We start from the raw sequence: 22063 nt of genomic DNA, 5'->3' as shown, positions 1-22063 counted from the left end.
CTGTAGGCCGTCAATAAGAAAAAATGTAACTGGGCTGTGCTGTGGGTAAACCCGGGCATGGACAGCCCGACCCGAGACCGGCACGAAAAACCCAGGCCGGGACAGGCCGGGCTCAGGCCTTGTTTTGCAGCCTGGAAGATAGTTGGGGCCGGCCTCGGGCTTCAGTTTTTCTGTTTTTTGGGCCTGGTTTTCGGGCTTCGTGCTTGGCTTGCACGTGCGTACACTGAAAAACAGCGTCCAGGCCAGGCTTTCGGATTTCGGGCTTGAAAATAGGGAGTATTTCGAGCTTCGGGATGGGCTCGGACTTGAGAAATGAAGGTCGGACTTCTACAAGCCTGGCCCGAAACCTGGCCCGGCCCGGCCATGATCGCTCTGTTTATTTTTTTCTTTTCTGTTGTGTTTAAAACAGTGTTCACCTTATATTGAGAAAATGTTCAAACGTATTTAAGAAAATGTTAGCGTATATAAGAAAAGTGTTTAATGTGTATTTAAAAATTGTTTCGTATATATCACAAAAACGTTCAATGTGTATTTTAAAAAAAATTAGCGTACATCACAAAAAATGTCGATGTGTAGTAAAATTTTGTTCACCGTATATCATAAAAATGTTCATTGTGTATTGAAAAACTATTCACCGTATATTACAAAAATGTCCAATGGTCGATTTTTATTTTATTTTTTTTGGATCTGTCACTGCATTTAGTTCTTATAAATTCACGCGATTTACTAATCACTAACGGTCAACTCTCTAAGTGGTAAGGAACACTTACTCTCCCCTCCGCCCATCGCTCCAGCACGCGTGAGGGTGGGGGAACCCCGGTCCTCCGTTTTCCGTCTTGTGGATAGGTGCTGGGCTGGTGTTTCGGTGGCATCGTCATGATGGAGGGGGCGATGTCGAGTGAACTAAATGCCACAAATTTGCCCCATCCAAGTGCAGTCTGTGTGTGTTGCATGGTCGATTTGGAAGAGTTGGCGGTGGCTTGACCACAGGCGTTCCCGGAGTTCTTGGCCGGCGTGGCGGCGGCGGTGACCAAGGCGGGAAAATTTTGTGTCGCGGCTCCTTCCCCACTTCATTGGCGTTTGCTCCGGCGCTGATGATGAGCTCTGCGACTCTCTGTACAGGAGCGATTCCAGGACTGCTTCCCTCTGGCTCGCCTGCAAGTGACGAGATGAAGATGGCGGCGGTTCGATCTACTTCCTCACCAACGTGCTAGTTCATGTGGGCCTTGACTTCCAAGACTTCCTTTCTCCGGCAAAACCATCTCCTGATCCAAGGTCCGGCCGGCTCCGAGGGAGCGACGGCGGGACGACGCGCCTTCAGTTCACGGTGGTGTTGTGGTTGGTTTGGGCTTCTAGGGACCTGATTGTAATTTTCTTATTCCGTAGGGTGCCTTGTATCATGCTGATCTTTTTCTAGTTCTGGGGTGATTTCCGCAAAAAAGAGGTTCTGCCATTGATTCTTCGCTAGAGCTTGTTTTTTGGGGATTTCTGTGGTGGCTTGCTGCGACGACAAGGAATGGACCGGGCCATTTAGATTGCGTCCTGCGTGAAAGGTCCTCTCTTTGACGCTAGCGAGCGGGGCATTCCCTAACGGATGCTCATTGTGTCAAGATGTCAATGTTTCGCAACTAGGGGTCGCTATGGGCTGACCCATATTAGCTGTTTTAGCATGTACATTGATCCTGGTTTTGAGAAGGTTCAAACTCTGGGTTTTTTCCTAGTTTCAGGAACTTCCTAGAAGGTTTTAGAAACCTTCTACAAGGTTCCTGGACAGCTATTTCTGGTTTTCCGTTTTTGTTTTGCTATTTATTTCTTCATTTTTTGTTTATATGTTTCTTTTTTATTTGTTGTTTCCTTTTTCTTTCCTATTTCTTTTTTCTATTCACTTTTTTTTCTTTCTTTTGTCTTTTGTCTTTTCGTTTTCCCTTTTTCAAGATGATTTTATTTTTATTTTTTTGTTATTTTCAACTTTTTCATATTTTAAAAAATGTTCCTCTTACAAAAGTTTGGTCACAAATTTAAAAAATATTCGAGTATAAAAAATTGCACAGGAATTTCAGAAAATGTCCTTGTCTTTAAAATTTGTTCACAAGTTAAAAAAATGTTCAGGAATTCCATATTATGTTTTTTATATATTTTGTTCACAAATTGAAAAAATATTCATTTTTCAAAAAATGTTCAGTAATGTTCACGGTTTCAAATTTTGGTTTGAAATTAAAAAAATCACATTTCACAAAATGTTAAAGAATTCCAAAAAATGTTCATGGTTTCAATATTCCGAATATCCTGAAATGGTGCACTTTCAAAAAAAATTCAAAAAATCCAAAACTTGTTCGCGGTTAAAAAATCAGAATTTCATAATTTGTTCACAAATTAAAAAAATGTTTTATGCTTTCAAAAAAAATGTTTTTTTGTTCAATTTTTCGCATTTTTCAAAAACAAAATCACATATTCAAAAAATGTTCTTGTCTCCGAAATTTTGTTCAAAACTTCAAGAAATGTTAGCACTTTTTAAAATATATATTAAAGAAATGTTTACCCCAGTAACTAATTTAGGTTCGCTACAATAGCTGGTTTCGGTTTACTACAGTACTGGTTCCGATTCGCTACACTTGACCATTCCAGTTCTACATCTACGGTTAGTTCTTGGAGTTATATATACTACTCTAGTGACAAGTAAGAGCAATAGTAGTTAACTGGAGTGGCTAGGACCGCGCGAGAGTAAGCAGTTGGTCTCCGGTTTGAATCTTGGGTTCACGCGCGTCTCCTTTTTGTGCTATATTTTTTGTCCTACGGTTGAACTCATGGGCCAGCCCAGTCAGGCTGCGTTCTGTGCGTGGCGCCGCCAATTTGATGTAAAGGGCGTCAAATAGGGGCTCCCAACGAGCGTTAGCTAGGGGCTCTCATGTTGTGGGGGCACACGTGTATCCCCGGGCGTATCCTAATTTGGGCCAAAATGGACACAGGCTGACCAATCCTATTTGTCCTTAAAAAGGAAAAAAATACTCTAAAAATAGGAAAATATATTTTTACAAGAAGCAATGCTAAATTATGTATTTTTCATTAATGGTATTTGTACAAATAATCACTCTAAAGGGAATACCACATATCCATGTCTTTCAAGTGTCATAATTTAAATATGGTCCATTGCTCCACTGATTTTTTTATGATGACAAGGTTTTAGTTTTCACACGTATGCTAATTAGCACAAAGAGTAAAAAATCAGAAACTTTGTGAAAGAAAAATTATGGAAAAACACAAGTATAATGGAAAAAATATTTTTGGTGGTCGTGAGGGTGAGGGGGTGTCTTGATGGTCCATGGCACTGAGTAGAAGTCAATAAAAACACTGGACTTCATAAAATTACTAAATGATTTATCTAATTCCCATAATTTTTGAATTTTCTTTGAATTTCTAAAATTTAAATTAGTTTTCTTATTTTTAATTTATGTTATTTTGTAACTCTTTAAGTAAAAATGTGGTCCCTCAATTATTTCAGGTACCTAACTTTGTTCCCACAAATATAACACTATATATTTTTGGGCCCCCGGTATTCAAAATTGTTTTAATTTTTATCACTTGCTCTATTGAAAATGTTTTTGATGACAATATGACAACTACTTTGCTCTCATGGCACCCAAGTTACCATGAAATTCAAAAGTCAATCATGAAAAAAAGGTAGAAGAACACAATATGTGAAACTTCACGGTAAAGACAAACATTTTAGCAAATTTACCAAATAATTTGTAGTTTTAAAAAAACTATGCATGGTAGAACTCTAGAAAACTATATAACTTGGTAAAGCTATGTTTTTTTCTACATTTTGTAGTGCCCCCCAAAAAATATCCGGTGTTTGTGGGAAATGTTCACTTTAGACAAAAAAATTGTTTCACCAAAATAAATCATAATTGGTTGTAATCTTGTGAACAAAGCTCAATATGTCTTTTGCAATTTTGTTCAAATTATTTACTTTCCAAAAAAGGTAGCATCTTTAACTATTAATTTTCCATATTTTTGTAACAAAAAACTGCTCAAATCTACAACAACATTATCATTAAAATCATCTTCAATAAGCGTATGGCTAAATATTGTCATTTTTAATGGTTGTGGAGCCATTATTTTTCTGGCATTATAGTTGAGGGACCAAACATAGAGTTTAGCTGAGAAAACCAAAACTATACTTTTTTTCATATATGACTGAAAGTTTACACATACACAAGGCTTAGAGGAAAACTAGCCGCCACTATTTTATGGCCCTTCCATCATGGTTGTTCGCCTAACTTAGCGGTGTCGATTTGGTGACCGGAGGCGAGAAGAACCCTAGTTCTATGTCTATATTCCTATTATTATTTTCTCTAGTGCTATGTTTCTGTGTTTTTTGTGACAAAGCCTCAACGGTGGAGGTGGTATCACACATAATAATTGTCACGCGGCTCTATTTGAGTCATGTTATAGTCGTCATAGTCGACGAGGCTGACATGAGGGAGCATGTGGTGTTTTGTTCCTACATATCATTTGCTCTAGGTCTGACGGTTTGTCTCGGCCAATCTTGATGGTGGTGATGGCAATATTAGTGTCAAGTTTGGTCAAGGTAGTGGTTTTCATGCTTCACTCTTTTGTGCTCACAAAGTTCTTCTTAGACGGCATGGCCATTAATCAGTTAGTCGGTAGCCTCCTGTCAGTCCTTGGCCATAGTGCGTTCAATGGTCTTAGGTTCTCATCTATTTGGCTGGGTGACACAAGCGGCTCTTTAAATCCAATTACAGCTTAGTCTAGCTTGTGCATCTTTGGTCTTCTGCTTTTTTCCACTCAAATCTTGAACAACTATTAATTAAGGTGCAAAAAGAAGAGCTAGAGACGAACGACTTCAAATCTTGTATGCAACTTCTAGTTTTATCAATCATTTTTGTTGTATGTGTGAGTTTAAGTTTATTTGACCAAACACAATTTGGTCAGTTAATCAATAAATTCATGTTGTTTGGCCAAAAAAGAGGAAAATGTGTATTTTGTTCTAAAACGGATTTCTCTAAAAAGGAAAACATATTTTACTCGATGAAAAGGGAAATTATGTATTTTGTTTCTCAATTCTTTTATATAAATTGTTGAAAACTACCATCATCAATTAAACCATCTTAAGTATGCCAAATGGCTAAATCTTGACAGTTTTTATTGTCGAGTAGCCACATATCTCAGACTGAGAAACCAGAACTAGACCTTTTTCTATATATAAAATTTTGCGCACAGGAGATGTCACAACACCCCTAAAAAAAGAGGAAATGCCACAACAGCATAGTCCAGAAGATAATGATGCACATCAAGTCTAATTTTCGAACCAGTCGGATTGTCAGAAAGACCTGTCCCTAAAACTACAGTAACACATATTCCTTGGATACAATCAAACAACATACTCCGAACAGAGCTAGAGTGCACCCCGAACAGAGCATCGATAATGGCCAAGTCATGACTCATGATGCGCCTCATGCGTCCGGCGTGGGTCAATAACACTCTACAGCCGAATGGACGGCGAAGGAGGCGGCGGGAGCTCGAAGAAGTCGATCATCTCCGGGGGCAGGTCACCGAACAGCACGTCGGCCGTGCCCCGCCGCACCGGCGCGACGAGGCCGTAATCGTCGACTTCCTCCTCCAGCCCAAAGAACCGGGGCGGCGTCTGCTGCTCCGGTTTCGGCTCCAGGTAATGCTCCGGCTCCGGTTTCGGCTCCAGGTAATGCTCCGGTTCCGATTTCGGCTCCAGGTAAGCCACGCCGACGCCGCCGTCGATCAGTGCGTTCCCGTGGAAGACGAGACCTCCCGGATCAACCATCGGCGCATGGTCAGCGGCGTAGAGGAAGGGCAGCGGTTGGTGAACTTCCGAAGCGGCGCCGTACGAGCTGCTGCATCCCGCGGCCGCGACGTCCATGGCGGCGAACCCGAGGGGAAACGGCAGGACGGATTCGGCTCCGGGGAACGGCGCGCCTGCATACTGGTTAGCCGCGAGTGGTGGTTCTTGGCTGCTCTCGCCGACGTGGTGCTGGTGCATCGTCGTCTGTTGGAAGGGGATCAAGCCGAAGCAGGGGTACTGATCCTGCCACACAGGGGCGAAATGTGCAACACTTAGGCCTCAGATTACACACAAAAAAATGGCAGCATGACTGGGTTCGAGAATGGGAAAAAAAGCACATGTATTTCTTCTAGACATTATGCTGGATTGAAAATGTTGTTTTAGGATGTGTGTGTATTTGAACTCTTAAAACTTTTGCCACCTGAAGAGTGTCAGTTTCAGCAATGAAGTTAGTAGCTGCGCTCGTTGTTAGGAGAAAATTTGATCACTACGCACACAAGACGACTAAGATATGACTATCTGAATTTGTAATTTCGTCAACTTTTACTAAGATGTGAGTCTAAAATTAATGCCCAAATTTGTATATTAGAGTTGGCGTCGAACTGTTGTCGTCCAAAACAACGAGGAGACAGGTGTAATCATGTCGCCCAATTCAGCAAAAACAGGTGTCGTTCGATCATTTCAGGAAAAAACAGAGGCACAAAATCAGGTTCAGAAACAGGGTGATCGCTGTCCAGTTCAGAAGCAACAAATCCATCTCGGTTTTTCTTCAGAGAAAGCAAGCAAGAGAAGAGGGTCACCTCGGAAGCGCGTGCCGCTGCCGCCTCTTGAGAGTTCGACGCCGCAGAAGACGAAGCAGCGCCTACGCCGCCGCCGCCGTTGCCGCTGTGCTTGGTGGTGGCGGCTGAGGCTGACCTCCTGCGGGGCAGCGGCGCCCGGAGGATCCTGGCGAGGCGCTTCTGCCGCGTGCTCCAGAAGTTTTTGACGTCGTTGTCCGTCCTGCCGGGCAGGTACGTCGCGATCCTCGCCCACTTGTTCCCGAACTGCGCCTGCAGGTCGATCACCACCCGCTCCTCCTCCGACGAGAACTTGCACCCCCTTCACACGGAACAAAAACACGGCGCCCTGCCTTCAGTACGCCGCGGGCTGATCGGAAACCGGAAGCCCGGCGCAGCGGGGAGGAGGACGAGGGAAGCTTCACGGAGCCAGCCAGAGGAAAACGGAAGAGGAGAGGCGGATTACGTACGTCTTGAGGTCGGGGCGGAGCTTGTTGACCCAGCGGAGGCGGCAGGACTTGCCGGTGCGGGGGAGGAGGCCTTTGGATCGAATGGAGCTCCACTCGCGGGGGCCGTGCTCGCGGACGTGCTGGTGCAGCACCTCGTCCTCCTCCGCCGTCCACGGCCCCTTCCTCACGGCCGCCCGGTCACCGCCACCGCGCGGCTGCATCGTCGCCCTCCTCCTCCGCCGCCGCCGCCGCTCGCACCGCCGGCCACAGCGACCATGCCAATCGCACGCGGCGCTCAATGGGATTCCGCTTCGCTGCTGTCTGTTGCTTCTCGCCGACTCGCCGTGCGCGTTCAGAAGAAGGGGAGAATGGAAATGGACAGCCAGGCGCCCACGAACGCCCACTACCTGCGATGTAGGGAGAAGTGGGACAAACTTTTGTAAGCGAGAGCGGGGAGAGCATCATCCAAACCAGGCGCCCGATCGTGATCGGACGGCTGTTTTCAATTTAGGGGCACAACGGGACGCAGCAACCGCCTCCTTGCTCACAACTCTCTCGTCTGGAAACGTGCTTACAAATCAAATTCAAACAGAAATCCCTATCATCATGGTTCCAAATCGACCAAGGAATTTCGCTCTCTGTCAGAACACGTAAAAGCGCAACATTGGTACGATCCGTCAGAGTACAATGTTTTGACTAGATCATGAATGCGCGTGTTGCCGCACCCGTCAATTTTTGATAGATTGATAAGAACTTCCCATAATAAGTGAATACACAAAACATGAGAAATCATTTTTCATAAATTGGCTAATATATCATTAAGTTATCAAAGGAGAGAAATTTAACCAGTTTGCACTGAAGTAGTGTGGAAGAGAAGATTGAGTGCGCCGGTAGCATCATGCTCTCCTAGAGAGATATAGTCGTGGGTGGGGAGAAGGAAACAAATGTCATTATGCCAACTTTCATGAATCTAGTATATAGAATATGTATGATGGTGAAGAGGATCACAAGCTAAAGATGCAAACCATTATATTGCAAGGATAACTTATTGAAAAAAAATACTTTGTGAAACCAATGAGGTAGATGATATACTATATGGCATGCAAAATATTTTTTGAAACAAACATGCAAAAAATTATTTGCAGTCTTTAAGTAAGCATCCTAATAAGTTCATATTTTGATCGACGGTCAACTTCTTCCTGACTACAAAGTTGAAATACATGTTGTTTTCTGCGAGAAATGATGTATAATTAAAAGGCATACTTTATAAGTTCACTTCACAAATTAAATTAGAATGCTGGGATGGACCCAAAGTAGGTTACTTTTTCAAGTTCTGTGAGTTTTTTTACTCGGCTTCGATGCAATGTGCCTATGACTTCGTGCGTCACATCAATAGGATACTATGTCAATTTTATCATCATGAAGTTTCTCATCAATCTTCTGTATGGTTAGGCAAATTGCGAAATCACTAACTAAGGAGTACTTGTTGCAAAGAGCACTCCACTTTCCCAAGTCGCGACAAGTGGCGCACATGCAGTGCGCGATTTGTCGCAACCTGGGAATTTTCCCTTTTTTTTGTAGATCCGTTTATTCAAAACGTTTTATCTCTTAAACCCCGAGTCCAAATCTTGAACCGTTTTCACCGTTGGATTCCTCGCGTCGAGATTTTCAAAACTAGATCCATGTTGATAGGTTTTGACGAACTTTTTTTTCACGAAAAAACCGGACGAAAAAAACCGGGCGAAAAAACCGGACCGGGAGCATGGTTTTTTCCCTTTCCGAAAGAGGCACGTCCGTGCCTCTCGCGAAATCACAACCATGCCTCTCGTGGAAGCAAAACTGTGACTCGTGGAAGAAAAAAAAAACAGAAAATGCGGTTTTTTTTCGTTTCCGAGAGGCACGGCCGTGACTCTCGCGAAAGCACAACCGTGCCTCTCGCGAAAGCAAAACCGTGACTCTCGTGAAAGAAAAAAAATAGAAAACGCGTATTTTTTTCCGTTCCGAGAGGCACGGCCGTGACTTTCGCGAAAGCACAACCGTGCCTCTCGCGGAAGCAAAACCGTGACTCTCCCGAAAGAAAAAAAAAACAAAAAACGCGTTTTGTTTTTTCCTTTCCGAGAGGCACGGCCGTGACTCGCGAAAGTACAACCGTGCCTCTCGCGAAAACAAAACCGTGACTCTCGCGAAAGAAAAAAAAACAGAAAACGCGTTTTTTTCGTTTTCGAAAGGCACGGCCGTGACTCTTGCTAAAGCACAACCGTGCCTCTCGCGGAAGAAAAATCGTGACTTTCGTGAAAGGAAAAAAAAAAGAAAACGCGTTTTTTCACGCAAAAAAAAATTTGAAATTTTTTTTGATCGAAAAGCTAAGAAAGACCAAGGAAAAACCAAAATGTCAAAAAAAAACCAGAAAAAAAACCGTTTAAAAAACCGAAAACACGTGCGAAAAAAAAAATTGAAGGGAGCGTCCAGAACGCGACACGTGGCAAATGGCTGAGAGCGCGCCAAGTGACGCTGATCGTTGCGAGGCTTCCGAAGGAGCGCTCGTTAACTAGTTGCTCTCGGCAAATTGGATACGTGTGAAAAGCTTGCGACAAGGCCTACTAAACGAAAGCTTTTCCTTGTGGCGGCCTATAGTGGGTGTTGGCCCAATTCATAAGAAGATGCCCAGATTGTTCTGTGGAGCAACAGCCCAGTCACGTGGGCCTGCTAGCTGGCGTGCAGCGGGAAGCCGAGCTAGTGGCGCGGAATGACCCGGGTGATCTAGTCCGCCCATCAGTGAAACAAACAGCTTAAGAGACCTAATCACTGTGCGAGGCCGTAGCTAGCTGCGTTTTACTGTTTAGTACTTTAGCACAGTCTGAATGTCGTCGACATTGTTATCCTACCACAGTTTATACTACAGCACCATCGTACAGTCCGTCAGATTGTGTAGTGATCACATCACTGAAGGGTAGCAATGCCACGCTACGCCGTGAGGCTACTCCTGGTCGCACCGGACGAGACGGCCGCCTTTGCTGCACAGCCCCTGCTCGGCGACGGCCGCCTCCACCACCTTCCCGTAGCTGTACCGCAGCGGCATCCTCCCTAGCAGCCGGTGAAACTCCGTGATGCACTCCCCTCGCTTCTCCCAGTGCCCCACGCCGCCTCTCGAGCTCAGCCCCACGGCCCTCATCGCCTCCACGCCAGCTCCGGCGTTGGCGTCGTTCCTCGGGTCGCCCCAGTCCCTGATACTGCCGGCCTCCACCAGCACCGGCCCTTCCCCGGACGCCTCGGCGGCCACGAAGTTCATGAGGATGTCCTCGCAATTGCGCTCCCGGTCCACCACGGCGCGCGCCGCGGCGAGCTCCGGGGAGCAGGAGTACTTCCGGAGGAGGTCCACGGCGAGGACGAGGAACTTGGTGAGCACCATGGAGTAGCGGCCGGGCTGCGGCGCGGCGTACGCCCACCTCCCGCGGGCGAGGTCCAGGTGGTGGGACCTCGGGAAGAAGCCGACGAGGGTGCCTGGGCGGCCGGCCCGCTGCTGCCAGGCGGCGAACGCGAAGGAGATCGCGGCGGCGTCGGGGAGGACGTCGTCGTCGGCGACGGCCACTGCGGCGGTGCGGATGGACGGGTGCGGGAGGAAGCGGGAGTTGAGGGAGGCCGAGGCGGTGCGGTGGAGGGAGACCCCCGGCGGGAGGCGCGGGAGGAGGAGGCGGTCGTCCGGGGTGGAGGGGTTGCACCAGAGCACGACGACAGCGAGGACGAGCGGGTGTGCGGCGTAGGCTCCCGCGATGCGGCGGAGGAGCGGGAGCCGCCGCTCCGAGTAGCCGCTCAGGAGCACCGTGAGCCGGTCCGGCCGCAGGTCCTCCTCATGCGGGGACGACGCGTCGCAGGCCGCCTCTTCTACTCCTCCGAGTGCCGCGACGGCGGAGAGTGTGACCGCAACGACGAAGAGGAGGAGGACAAGGCAATGGTGGTGGTGGTGCGACGACGACGGCATGGAGGACGACGCGGCGGCGAGATCTCGCGAAGAGTGTTGACTTGAGGCGACTTGTACTAGAAGCAGCGAGCGAACGAAGATTCTGCGCGGGCCCAGATGTCAGGCTTTGCGGTTTGACTCGTGGCGGTAGTGATCTGGCCGAGGTGGACCTGCGTGGGGCCGGGATGTCAGAGGCGGGATCCTGTCCCTTCCTTTCCCTCGCGATTTTATCCGAAGGGTGCGGTGGTGAGGCGAGGCTGGGCAAGGAAGAGAAATGGCTGTGCAGTGGTGCAGCGCGACGAGCCTGCACGGTTGGTGCCACCACCCATCGCCGCCGCTGCCGTCCCAGGCATTGGCGTCGATCGTGTCCCTGTCTTGGCAGCCGAGGAGGATCGGCTGCGTGTCCGTCCGCAGGGAGGTCGCCGTGGCCGCGGCGGCAGAGGCGGCCCCGCCGGAGGTGGAGGCGGACATGGACATGGAGGTTAGCATCTCTCAACCCTCGCAGTGATCCATGACCATCTGAAGAGTTCAAGTTATGCACCTGATCCTGCAAGCTAACAATTCTCACCTGCCGTCTGCGCTGTTGTCCCAAGGAAGAAGGTGTAGAGTGCGAAGAAGGGTGCGGCGGCACAGGGTGGCTGCTGTGCGACTTCTGCAAGGGGAAGAAGAACAACGTCAAGTCCGAGAGCAGCCCCCGGATCTACCGCCGCTGCCCGACCTGCAAGGCCGTGAGTTCTCTCTTATTTCTCCTACCTTAATTTCCATCCTCTGCTTCAGCTCCGGCGCCGACGACCAACCGGCGTCCCTTGTTATTGTTGTTGCAGGCCGGGTACATCTTGTGCCAGAGATGCAGGGTCTACAGATGCATCACATATCCAGAAAGCACCGAATCATGATCGACACAGGCATGCACAGCAAGCAGATCGAGCTGGAGATCTTCTGATCGTTTTGCTGCTTCTTCTACCTTCCGTATGCTGCCCTGCTGACTGCAGTGTGGACCGTTCGTCTTCCTTCAGTGTCACTGACAGAAGAGCATGCTCTGTGCATTTTGTTTTTGCTCCATTGTCAATGAATGTTATAGCAGCTTGGTCATCAGGAAAAACTTCTCTGATTACCAGGAACTTTGCAGTTTGCACATGTATCTGTGGATCGAATAGATCATTGGCAATAGAGCAATTGTGCACACTGATAATACGCCAAAGGACTACATATATACATATTATTTACTGTATATCCGCCTCTCAAACATCAGGGCGCAATACTAGGATGACCGATGAGTAGCTGAGCATGGGGTAGAGGTTGGAGTTGAGGAAATGAGAGAACTGGTGTATGGTGAGAGCGCGATCAGGTAAGTCGTCAGTGAGGAAGTCGTATGGTGCTGGCTTGCCTGTGTCCACCACCGGTTCCCACCGGCGCCCTGTGCGCTCCGGGAGCTCAACAACGGCCGGTAAGTGGCTGGTGTTGAAGGCCACATAGATCTCGCCCTGTCTTTCATCTTTCTGTGGTGAGATACATAAAGATATTTGTTACTTCTAAAACTCTCCATAATTTACTTTTGAGTTAAAAAGTGTCAGAACTATATGTGTACCATGGAAAAGGCAACGAATCGGCTATTCTCAGACCAATCAGGCTTCCCAGGCTGATGACCATGCCACTGCAGCCGTTCGGCCGTTGGAAAATCCTCAAGGCCAAGACCCTCGCACTCCCTACAGTGCAGCAGATCAAATACACAAATAGACAACACCAACTTGATTAGGGTGTGAAATTGACCATTGCTTGCTTAGTGTTTGGAGGCACCTTCAGTGGTTCTACACAGAAATTATTCAACGGAATACTTACTTGCGGAATTTGGTCATGAGGCAGCAGAATCTGTGCAAGTCAGAGTATTGTTCTTTTTTATCCCAGCGAAAATAATTGACCTACAGAAGAACCATGACGGATGAATGCAAAGATTTGAAGATAGTTACTTAGAACAACAATATGTGACAAAATTGTACTGACATAAGAATCATGGCAGTATGTATTGTTGTTGCCCCCTTTTGTGTGGCCATACTCATCGCCCATATAAAACATTGGAACTCCCTAACAATTGAAAAAAAATTGAAAACAATTAGAAGGTCTGAAATACTGAAGAAGGTAAATCTAAGAATTTAACTTTGGCAGATATCTCAGATAAGCAATCCCTTCATGTTGGCTCTATTAATATTGGGATTGGATGTTTCACTTGACAACATATGCCATTGTGAAAAACAGGCAATCTCAAAAATTGAGGAGATCAGATATAAGTCTTACTTGAGAAACCATGAGACAAACAAAGAAATTGCGCATCTGCCTCTTCCTCAATCTTTTGACAGACAATCTTGCGAATTCTCCTTCCTATATTGTTCACATGAAATGTAAGTGCATGTTCCACATGATTCTAAAGCTTCTATGCAATTGCACAAATTTTGCACGGCAGGGGTCTGCTGCAAGGTAAACAGCAGATGATGGATGCTGATGCACTTGCTTAGGAGGTCACCACTCTGAGGCTGCTGAGAAGATTGGAGGTGACCTCGCTCCAGTTGATTGAAGATGGGATGATGCTGGTCGTCCCTAAATGCTAAAAGGTTGATGTAATAGAGCATATCGTTTCCTTTTCTCTTTACGCCTGAAACAACTGTTTCTGCCGGGTTGATACTTCATTTCTATCTCCGCATACTTGTAAAACTTATAGTTCGGATACTGTGATTTCGTTGGAAATGGAACCAGGGTGATGCCTTTGGTATTAAAAAGAATGTGCTTATTGTTTCCCCCTATTAGTAACGATGGTCAGCCTGTATCAATGTTTAACCACAATTCCTGTACTGCCACGTGCACAAAATTGAAGGCAACCTTTCTCTAGAAAATATAATTATACGAATAAAGAGATCTTGTAGGGAAACTCTTACTGCCTCAACGGTTTACGCAGAGAGAGAACCATGCAACGACATTTGTCAGCCATTCGACTATTATGTAAAGCATGAAAATTTCAAAAAAAAAAAAAGAAAAAAAGAGGAGTTCAGAATTACCTCCCCACAATTCCAGCTAAGATTGTGATTTTCTCCATCTCTGTTGTTCTCCCCATTTGGTAAATTGTACTTGTTATTATATGTTACCAAATCAGCCAGTGTAAATCCATCGTGTGCACATACAAAGTTGATACTGTGCCAAGGTTTCCTTCCTCCTGCCTGGTTAATCAATAAGAAATCGCAGTGCCAATAACAAGTTACTGGTTTGATTTCTAGAGAAACCAAATAGAAATTTGTGAATAACAGATCAAATTATCCGACAAATTAAATTTGGCATTCATCTGACAAATATACATGGAGCTAAGTTAGCACCAACAGAAAGTATGAAGTCATTTTCATTTCTTTACAGAAAAGCAAGTTACCTATGAAATCTGAGATGGCTTTTTTAGGGGGAAAAATCAATATAGTTTCTTCTCACCCCCTAAAAAATGACATGGCTGGCATTTTTCAGTGGATTATTCACTGGACAAATAAATAAGATAACTAGAAAGCACTATGTGCTTCATTGGCAAGTTGGGTGTTAAAACCTATATATAGCACTAGTGTTATACACTTACACTTCTTGGCCGAATGCATATGCAGACACTATAATCGTTATATATTAACATGTGTATCATCATGTGGTATATATAAAGAATCCAGGTGACATTCACTCAACCCATTTACAAGTATTGCCACAACTTACCTGGTATAGGTGTGGACTTCCACAAAGACATTCGGCAAAACCACCAGCAAATCCATCAGTGCCTTTAATGAATTGACGCACAATGTCCCGGTACTGAGGAAACAACCACACAAGTTAGCACTTGGATGAAATAGCTAGTAAGTGATGTGGCAGATGTGCAACATATTTGTTTAGTTGAAGATGGATGCACACAATCATATGTTCCCTCTTAAAGATCCACCAGCATTAGCATATACAAGCTTAATATTGTAATGTTTCTTACTGATTTCAATTTCCATTCCCTGATAAAAACCAAATGCGCAACAGTGTTGTCAATAATTATTGGCCAGTCACCCAGAATTCGTGATCATTCCATTATTTTCTATGAAACCAGTCCAGAAGTGCCCTAATGAGGAGTATATATATAAACTATAATAACTAACAAAATACTCCCTCCGTCTCATAATATAAGATCGCTTTACAATCTGTTTTAGCTTGTAAAACGTTCTTATATTATGGGACGGAGGGAGTAACTACTAAGCGAAAACCTTTGCCGCACCCTCAAATCAAGCTACAAATAAAGGTAAAGGTAAATTAAATATCACCCAGCTTTCAAACACCCAAAATCCTAGGAGAAAACAATGAAGCTAGACCTCTTCCAATGCACAGGTGCTTAGGTGAGGTGCTAAGCACATTAAATAGTTTAGCAACTATAGTCTCCAATGCATAGGTGCTTAACTTGTTGTAGCCAAGCTCACTTCATTTAATGACTTAGCTACTAAACTCTCTCATGAATTCTCTTCCTTCATTTAAATGTTTTGCCTAGGTTCACGCGGTTGGCATTGGTTCTTCCTGGGGTCACCAAACCCATCTCTCTCCTCTTAATTGTCTTGCCACATCAGATTTTTCGCCTACATGGCAAGCTTAGCACATGTACAAGGTGGATCATTGGGAAGGGCCTTAGGTGTTGCAAGTCAAAAAGCAATATCGTCTTCTATGCTTATTCATGGGAATTATATTTGTTAAATGATACTCCCTCCGTCCGGAATTATTTGTCGCAGAAATGGATAAAAATGGATGTATCTAGAACTAAAATATGCCTAGAACTCTAGATACATCCATTTCTCCGAGAACTAATTTCGGACGGAGGGAGTATAATACAGCACAACATGAACAATTTCTTGCAGAAAACTCAAATATTTCTTGCTCGGTTAACACTCACAAGAGTTAGTGCGTTCATTCAGACATTTGACAAATAGTAGTACTTCACTATTCAGCTCATGTGTTATCATTCTTGTAGACAGATGCGGGACAATTCTGCGTGCCCCTTTGAAGTTCAGGTGGAATGCGTATTATTTTGCTTTATCTATATATGTCGCAAATATAAGTTATATTTCTATCAGTATTTGCCAATGAACAACCGTTGACTTTGCAAATCAAACTTTTAACAGGTATCTTACCTTCCCATTCCACTCAGACCAAACATTCCAGTGAGGGAATTGACCTACTTGATAGAGGCCTCCTGCATCCCATGCTTCAGCAACGAGCTATAATTGCAACGGGGGAAATGAATAAGAGAGCCTCCCAAGGAAGCAATAATACGTCAAGTATATACAGTTGAAATATTAGTATCTACATGTTTAGCATAACTCACAAGAAGCATATAAAGAGAGCTACTTGCATTTTGTTTCCTTATCAACATTGGGAAATCGATCATTACCATAATAAAACAAATGAATGTACACAGACAACAGGTGTTGGATGAAACAGGTACCTTGACGCCTCCAAGAATTGGGTCATTGCTGATCATGTCAATAAGTGGTGGAGTAACAAGAGGTGTCCCTGTTGTGATCATGTCACCTTCTATTGGAGCTCCATACACGTTAACTGGATCCCACAGACTTGTAAAAGAAACATTCTTTTAAGAATCTTCTGAAAAGGCAACACGCAAACAAACAATAAATATAAAATACCTGGAACCTCTGGTCATTATGGATGCAAGATCAAAACGAAAACCATCAACATGCATTTCCGTCACCCAGTATCTGCAAAACAAAAGTAAATTAGTTGACCAGACATACAGTAGATTTTTCCCTTTTCATTGGAGAAAAAGAATTTGAAGATGCCAAATCTATAAGCACCAAGACATTAGGTGACATTTAAAGATACAATATGCTGACCAAAAGATTTACCCCACAAGCTTGCAAATTAATCATATCAAAATGACAAGCAGCGAAAGAAATGAAAAGTAGTTCTAGAAGTAAAATGTATATCTGTACCTTAAACAATCTACAATGAATTGACGAACCACAGGATGATTACAGTTGAAGGTATTCCCACAGCCAGAATAGTTATAAAACTCTCCCTGCATGAACAAAATCCCCTTGAAAAAGAACTACTACATAACACATCTATACTCTATACATCTATAAAGGACAGAAGGACAGACCCAGTGCATAGAAGCTCCACCACAAGGTGGGGTCTGGGGAGGAATTATAGGAACCTAGTCTTACCCCTGCTACAGTGCAATGCAGTGAGGCTGGTTTGAAAGCTCACTCACATCTATGAAAGAACAATTACGCAGCAAGAAAGATCTCTCACCTTGGGTGCAAGCATATAGTATGTAGTATTATCGACCCCCCTAAATGATAATATTGGACCATTCTCATTACCCTCAGCTGTATGGTTGAAGACAACATCCAGGATCACCTAACAGTAACATGTCTTAGCATCAAATTGATAAGTTCAAAAGGAGCAACTAACTCGTATGACTTGCTTACCTCAATTCCCCGTTTGTGAGCCTCTCTTACAAAAGTTTTGAACTCATTTATGGCATCACGCCCACAGTTTTTTATCCCGCCTGATGTGTATCTCGTCATTGGTGAAAAGAAGTTTATGGTAGAATATCCCCAAAAGTTCATCCTGATAAGAAAACAAGCAGTTTATACAAAACGGTGATAGATTGGTTGTGTTTCCAAAGAGAAATATAGCCAACAATAATCATGTTAAAACACATATGCATTCTACACACGAATAATGCGAGGGCAATTGGAAATGTTGGTACAAATGATAGGTAGGCAGACAAAATTCATGTTAGCAAGTCTGGAGATGGCAAGACAATAGCATGCTGGATTTCATTTTCAGCTATCAACTATTCAACTGTTGTGACCAGTTTCAATTATGGATTGATGTCTCATGGAGAAAAATCTAGCTTAGGTACTTGCGAAATATTAACATCATTAGCAGTAGCAGGTATCAATCATATATATATATAATAGCTAGGATGTAAAACTGTTGAGTGACTGCTAAAAAAATAGTTTGAACAAATATCAGTTATGCAGGCACAAAATGTGTATGAACTCTCACTCAAACAGTGCTGGCAGGCTAATACTAAATTTAAGTCCTTACTTGGAAGAAGAGGTTGAGTACTCCAGCTCGTTGAACTCATGGCAGGGCATTAACTCAATACAATTAACTCCAAGCTCCTGTAGAGGGAACAGTCCAATATTAAATGATACGGAATTCATAAGCAGATCTGGGAAAACATATTCAGTCATGATTACAGAATTGGGTATTAAATCCAAATAAGATGTGTGTGAGCATCTTATCAATAATGAGCATGTAACTGCTATAGTATGCAGTAGTTTTTGTAATAACCCAAATTCTGGCTAACTATGTAGCTTTCTTTAAAAATTATCCTATGTAGTCAGCAAGTACAACTGTACCTTCAAATAGTCAAGCTTCGACACAGCCCCAATGAAAGTACCCGGATGTTCTACATTGCTTGAATCATGCTTCGTGAATCCACGCAAGTGCATCTCATATATTACCAGGTCCTTTTGAGGATATCTTAGAGGTAGGTCGCCTTCCCAATCAAACTGCAGATGCAAACCTTTTTACTGCATGTCCAATTAAGCGACTAAGACAACAACAACAAATACTAGATGCAATTTCACTTCACTTCCACTTGCAAACATAATATTATTAAAACAAATATGATCCAAGGACCTTTAACAACAGTAAATTACAAGTTTTCGTCAAAGTCAGCAGACAACTACAAATGTCTAATGACACTGCTCTCTTTGATCATGACTGTCTGAGGCAATGTAGTACAAGTGGAAGACAGGAGAAAAATATGAGAAAAGAGAGAAACAAATGCAGCCTATATTTTCAGCAATCAAGCATACCGTGCTATATGGAAGAGGGATCATGCCAGCCATCTGAGGCCAGCAATTGTTACCACGCGCCGGAACGCCATACTCCCCTCGGCTTATCACTGCCTAGAGCAACACAAAAGGCAGCAAATAAGCGTCCGCGTAACAATTTCTACTGTAAATACCAAGATGCAGGTAAAGCTAATGTATGATCACCTTAGCATAAGGATCCACCACGACATTGGAAACATCAAGGTAGTGCCCGCAGTGAGGAGCAAAGGTGCCGTCGAACCTGTACCCGTAAAGCATGTCCTGCAGCTCGCCTTCGATGAAGACATGCCATACGTTCCCAGTCCGATTCATCAGGGGGTCAAGGGGAACCTCCTCCGTCACCCTATCCTGCAGCATTTCCCCCGATACAAAACTCAAATCGCAGGCCAAAAAGGGGGCGGGCGGCGCACGCAAAGCTGATGAACTCTACTCGGGAGGCAACCCCACCGCCTTGAGATCTTCTGGCGTGAAGAGGCAGAGCGCCGCGGCTGTGGCTCCGCCGGAGTAGACGGCGAAATTGACCCCGCCGGCGAGCGCGGTGGCGCCCAGCGGCGTGGGCATTCCGGCGAGCACCCTGCACGCGCCGCCGAGCGCGTACCTGTCCTCCGCCACCGGCTCGTCCTCCTCCCCCTCATCCTCGGCCTTCGTCGCCACCTCGACAACCGCGGCGCAGACCTCGCCGACCCCCTTCCCCGCCGTCGCATTGGGCCGCCACCGTCGCAGGCGCGGCGCCGGCCCTGGCCCCGGCCGCCTCGTGCGCGCGGCGAGGGACGGGCGCGCGCAGAGGCAGGGCGCCTTGGCCATGGCCATCATCGTCATGCCGGGAACCCCGAGCGATCGGTGATTGATTTTGGGGAGGAGCGGCGAGGCGGGGTTATTTATCGGTGGGATCCGCGCCTCCTGTTGGTTCTTCGTGGGAGGCGTGACTCAAGTGCGTGCGCGATAGTGTGGCAGGGTACTACTGTGGTTGAGTGAGGGGGGAGGGATCGATCGCACCGTCCGTTCGTCCGAGCGTGCGTGCGCCGTGCGCGCGCTCTCGCTTTGCTGACAGTGCCGGGCGTGTCGCGTTGCGGCTCTCACCGTCCATTTGGACCGGCCGCTGCGGGTGCCGTGCCGTGCTAGCATGGGGTGGGTCCGCTGGCACGGGTTTTCCGTGAGGCCCGGTTGCAGGGAGAAAAGATCCCATCCCTATGGTAGAACCGGATGAGACTTGCCTGCTGCTTTCCCATATTCCCATCCGTGTTCCCGCATACGTGGCTTGATTTGATTGGACGAAAATAAAGCCCGGCCACACCCCTTGAAAATCAGGGGAGAGATGATTAGATTAGAAAAGAAAAAGAAAAAAGAACAGCCGTAGGATGAAGTGGGAGCACGGATGGGAGCATAGAGAGGGAGCAGGCAAGCCGGATCCGGTAGAACCGTGGAAGAAATGGGCCTCTCTCATGCTATGTCCAACGGATGATGCAAAGTAATGCTAGTGCAAAAAAAAAAACGTTTTAAGCATCCCAATCTCGGTGTGAGATGGCGGCCGACCCGATCTACCAGTATGGGGTCACCATCCTCGATGTGCTTCATGCCGGCCTTCTCGATTTGGACGCCGACGGGTTCCGATCTTTCTCTCGGAGATCTCCGCTATTGGCGCATGGCTCTATTGAATATCTAGATAGGAATTGATCCGGTCGGGCGCACCCTTATCTTCGGCCAGAGAGGCTTCATGAAGGTGTGGCGCAAAGCTTCGTTGTCTTGCCGATGCTATGGAACATGTCTACATATAAATTTTCATGGCATTGACAATGGTGAAGAAAGCCATGGTGGCTGCGATTGATGGCTTGTAATGGCGGAGAGGAGTTTTGGTTGCTATGAAGACTTGCGATACATGTTTCTCCTGTGTGTCGGGTGGTGAGGACTTGCAACGGCGGCCTTGGCAGGAGGGGACGACAACATAGGTGGACAACATTTTCTGATGGTGCTTCTTGAGTACCGAGCCGCGATTTCCAGGGTGAAAGCCCAAGGTCTGACCTTCATTGGTTGTATCTGGCAATGACCTTTCTAAAGGCATTGTTTTGGGATTTAGGACTTTCTTCAGGGTGAAAACTTAAGATCCTTGATCGGGCGACGACAATGCTTGTGCATTGTTTCCCTTTTGAAGGCGTCGTTTTTGGAGAACCTCTTTTGCGGTCCGGGTGTTGTCTTTGGTGGTGGTTAGAGTGTTGCCGGTGTGAGTGTTTCATCACTTCGGCCGATGGGGCCTTTGTTTTTTATTCTTTGTTTAATATTTTCTCTTTTTTATTTTGTTCTTAATTGTGTGCATCCTTAATATCTTTCAATGTCTTGTTGGTGCGGAGGTTATGTGTAATTGGTATCTTCGCGATATTAACATACTTCCTTTATCAAAAAATATACCTAAGAAGTTCATCCCGCTATCTCAATTATCTTGATATGTAGCCCATCCACATCAACAAACCATGCCACCTCAGTAGGAACTAATTCCAGTGACCCCACGTCACCATGAAAATAATTGCTTTTGTCTTTTCATTGAACCATCAAGTTGTGTAGCTGGTAATCTATTTGGGCTGCAAGTTTGCCTGCTCTTTTGTTTGGGCTGAAGCGAATGAATCCATATTTTTTCGTGAGATCCTCTAATCCAAGGAGCAGGAAGGTTTGTTTGCTCAAAAAAAAGGAAGGTGTCCTGTTTCCTCCGCATCTTCATCGTAGCAGTGCCTCCAATTCTCCACAACAATTACTCTCCACTTCTATTGATTTCCCTCTCCCTTTTCACCTTCTCCATCAAATCCCATTGGGACAGATGGGTTTCTTTCTCTCTGCATCCTCACTCATGAGTAACCGATGCGGTGGATATCCCCTTTAAGTAGATCTCGAACAATAAACTCCTTGGCATGTAGCCCTCACTAATGGTCGTGTTCGCTGGCGGCATCCTTGCTCGCCTTATCGAAGCACCCCCACACTGCTTATTGGTCTCATCCTCATAGCAAACTGGTCACGACCTAAGGGGGAGATTTGAATTTAGGCTACGCCGCTCCTCGACGTCCTCTTCAAGACCTCAACGCCACGGGCCTGTTCTGCCTGACCCTCTCAGCTCTAAAGCTCCACGCCGTTGTTAGCGT

The 22063-nt window shown here is 45.5% G+C and overlaps 4 protein-coding genes across 5 annotated transcripts; 1 reads left to right on the top strand and 3 right to left on the bottom strand.

Moving 5' to 3' along the window:
• Positions 1-5247: 5247 nt before the first annotated feature.
• Positions 5248-7602, bottom strand: LOC125518706 (uncharacterized). The gene is made up of 3 exons (XM_048683534.2): positions 7086-7602; positions 6640-6937; positions 5248-6082 (listed from the first exon to the last, which is right to left on the bottom strand). Exons 1-3 carry the CDS (start codon positions 7283-7285, stop codon positions 5507-5509), a joined length of 1074 nt encoding a protein of 357 aa, XP_048539491.2. The 5' UTR covers positions 7286-7602; the 3' UTR covers positions 5248-5506.
• A 1979-nt stretch (positions 7603-9581) lies between these two features.
• On the bottom strand, positions 9582-11300 carry LOC125518007 (Nucleotide-diphospho-sugar transferases superfamily protein). The gene has a single exon (XM_048682969.2). It carries the CDS (start codon positions 11041-11043, stop codon positions 10042-10044), a length of 1002 nt encoding a protein of 333 aa, XP_048538926.1. The 5' UTR covers positions 11044-11300; the 3' UTR covers positions 9582-10041.
• On the top strand, positions 11274-12216 carry LOC125518008 (chaperone protein dnaJ-like protein). The gene is made up of 3 exons (XM_048682970.2): positions 11274-11503; positions 11616-11750; positions 11847-12216. The coding sequence occupies exons 1-3, from the start codon at positions 11297-11299 to the stop codon at positions 11916-11918; spliced, it is 414 nt and encodes a 137-aa protein (XP_048538927.1). The 5' UTR covers positions 11274-11296; the 3' UTR covers positions 11919-12216.
• ISA1 (isoamylase 1) lies at positions 12166-19885 on the bottom strand. 2 transcript variants are annotated; one of them, XM_048682968.2, is made up of 18 exons: positions 19386-19883; positions 19104-19286; positions 18921-19013; positions 18459-18611; positions 18142-18218; positions 17514-17655; positions 17335-17442; positions 17013-17098; positions 16707-16778; positions 16508-16634; positions 16194-16280; positions 14755-14847; positions 14070-14228; positions 13315-13398; positions 13024-13104; positions 12862-12941; positions 12611-12728; positions 12166-12521 (listed from the first exon to the last, which is right to left on the bottom strand). In XM_048682968.2, the coding sequence occupies exons 1-18, from the start codon at positions 19755-19757 to the stop codon at positions 12264-12266; spliced, it is 2373 nt and encodes a 790-aa protein (XP_048538925.1). In that variant the 5' UTR covers positions 19758-19883; the 3' UTR covers positions 12166-12263. The 2 variants fall into 2 exon arrangements, with proteins under 2 accessions (XP_048538925.1, XP_087393630.1); XM_087537504.1 differs by lacking the exon at positions 13315-13398 and having other exon boundaries at positions 19386-19885.
• Positions 19886-22063: the final 2178 nt, after the last annotated feature.

This window comes from Triticum urartu, chromosome 7A (genome assembly GCF_056163025.1).
Source record: "Triticum urartu cultivar PI428250 chromosome 7A, HENAU_Tu73, whole genome shotgun sequence".
NCBI lineage: Eukaryota > Viridiplantae > Streptophyta > Magnoliopsida > Poales > Poaceae > Triticum > Triticum urartu.
The sequence above is the reverse complement of the archived record's forward strand: the minus strand, read 5'-3'. Positions and strand labels throughout refer to the sequence as shown.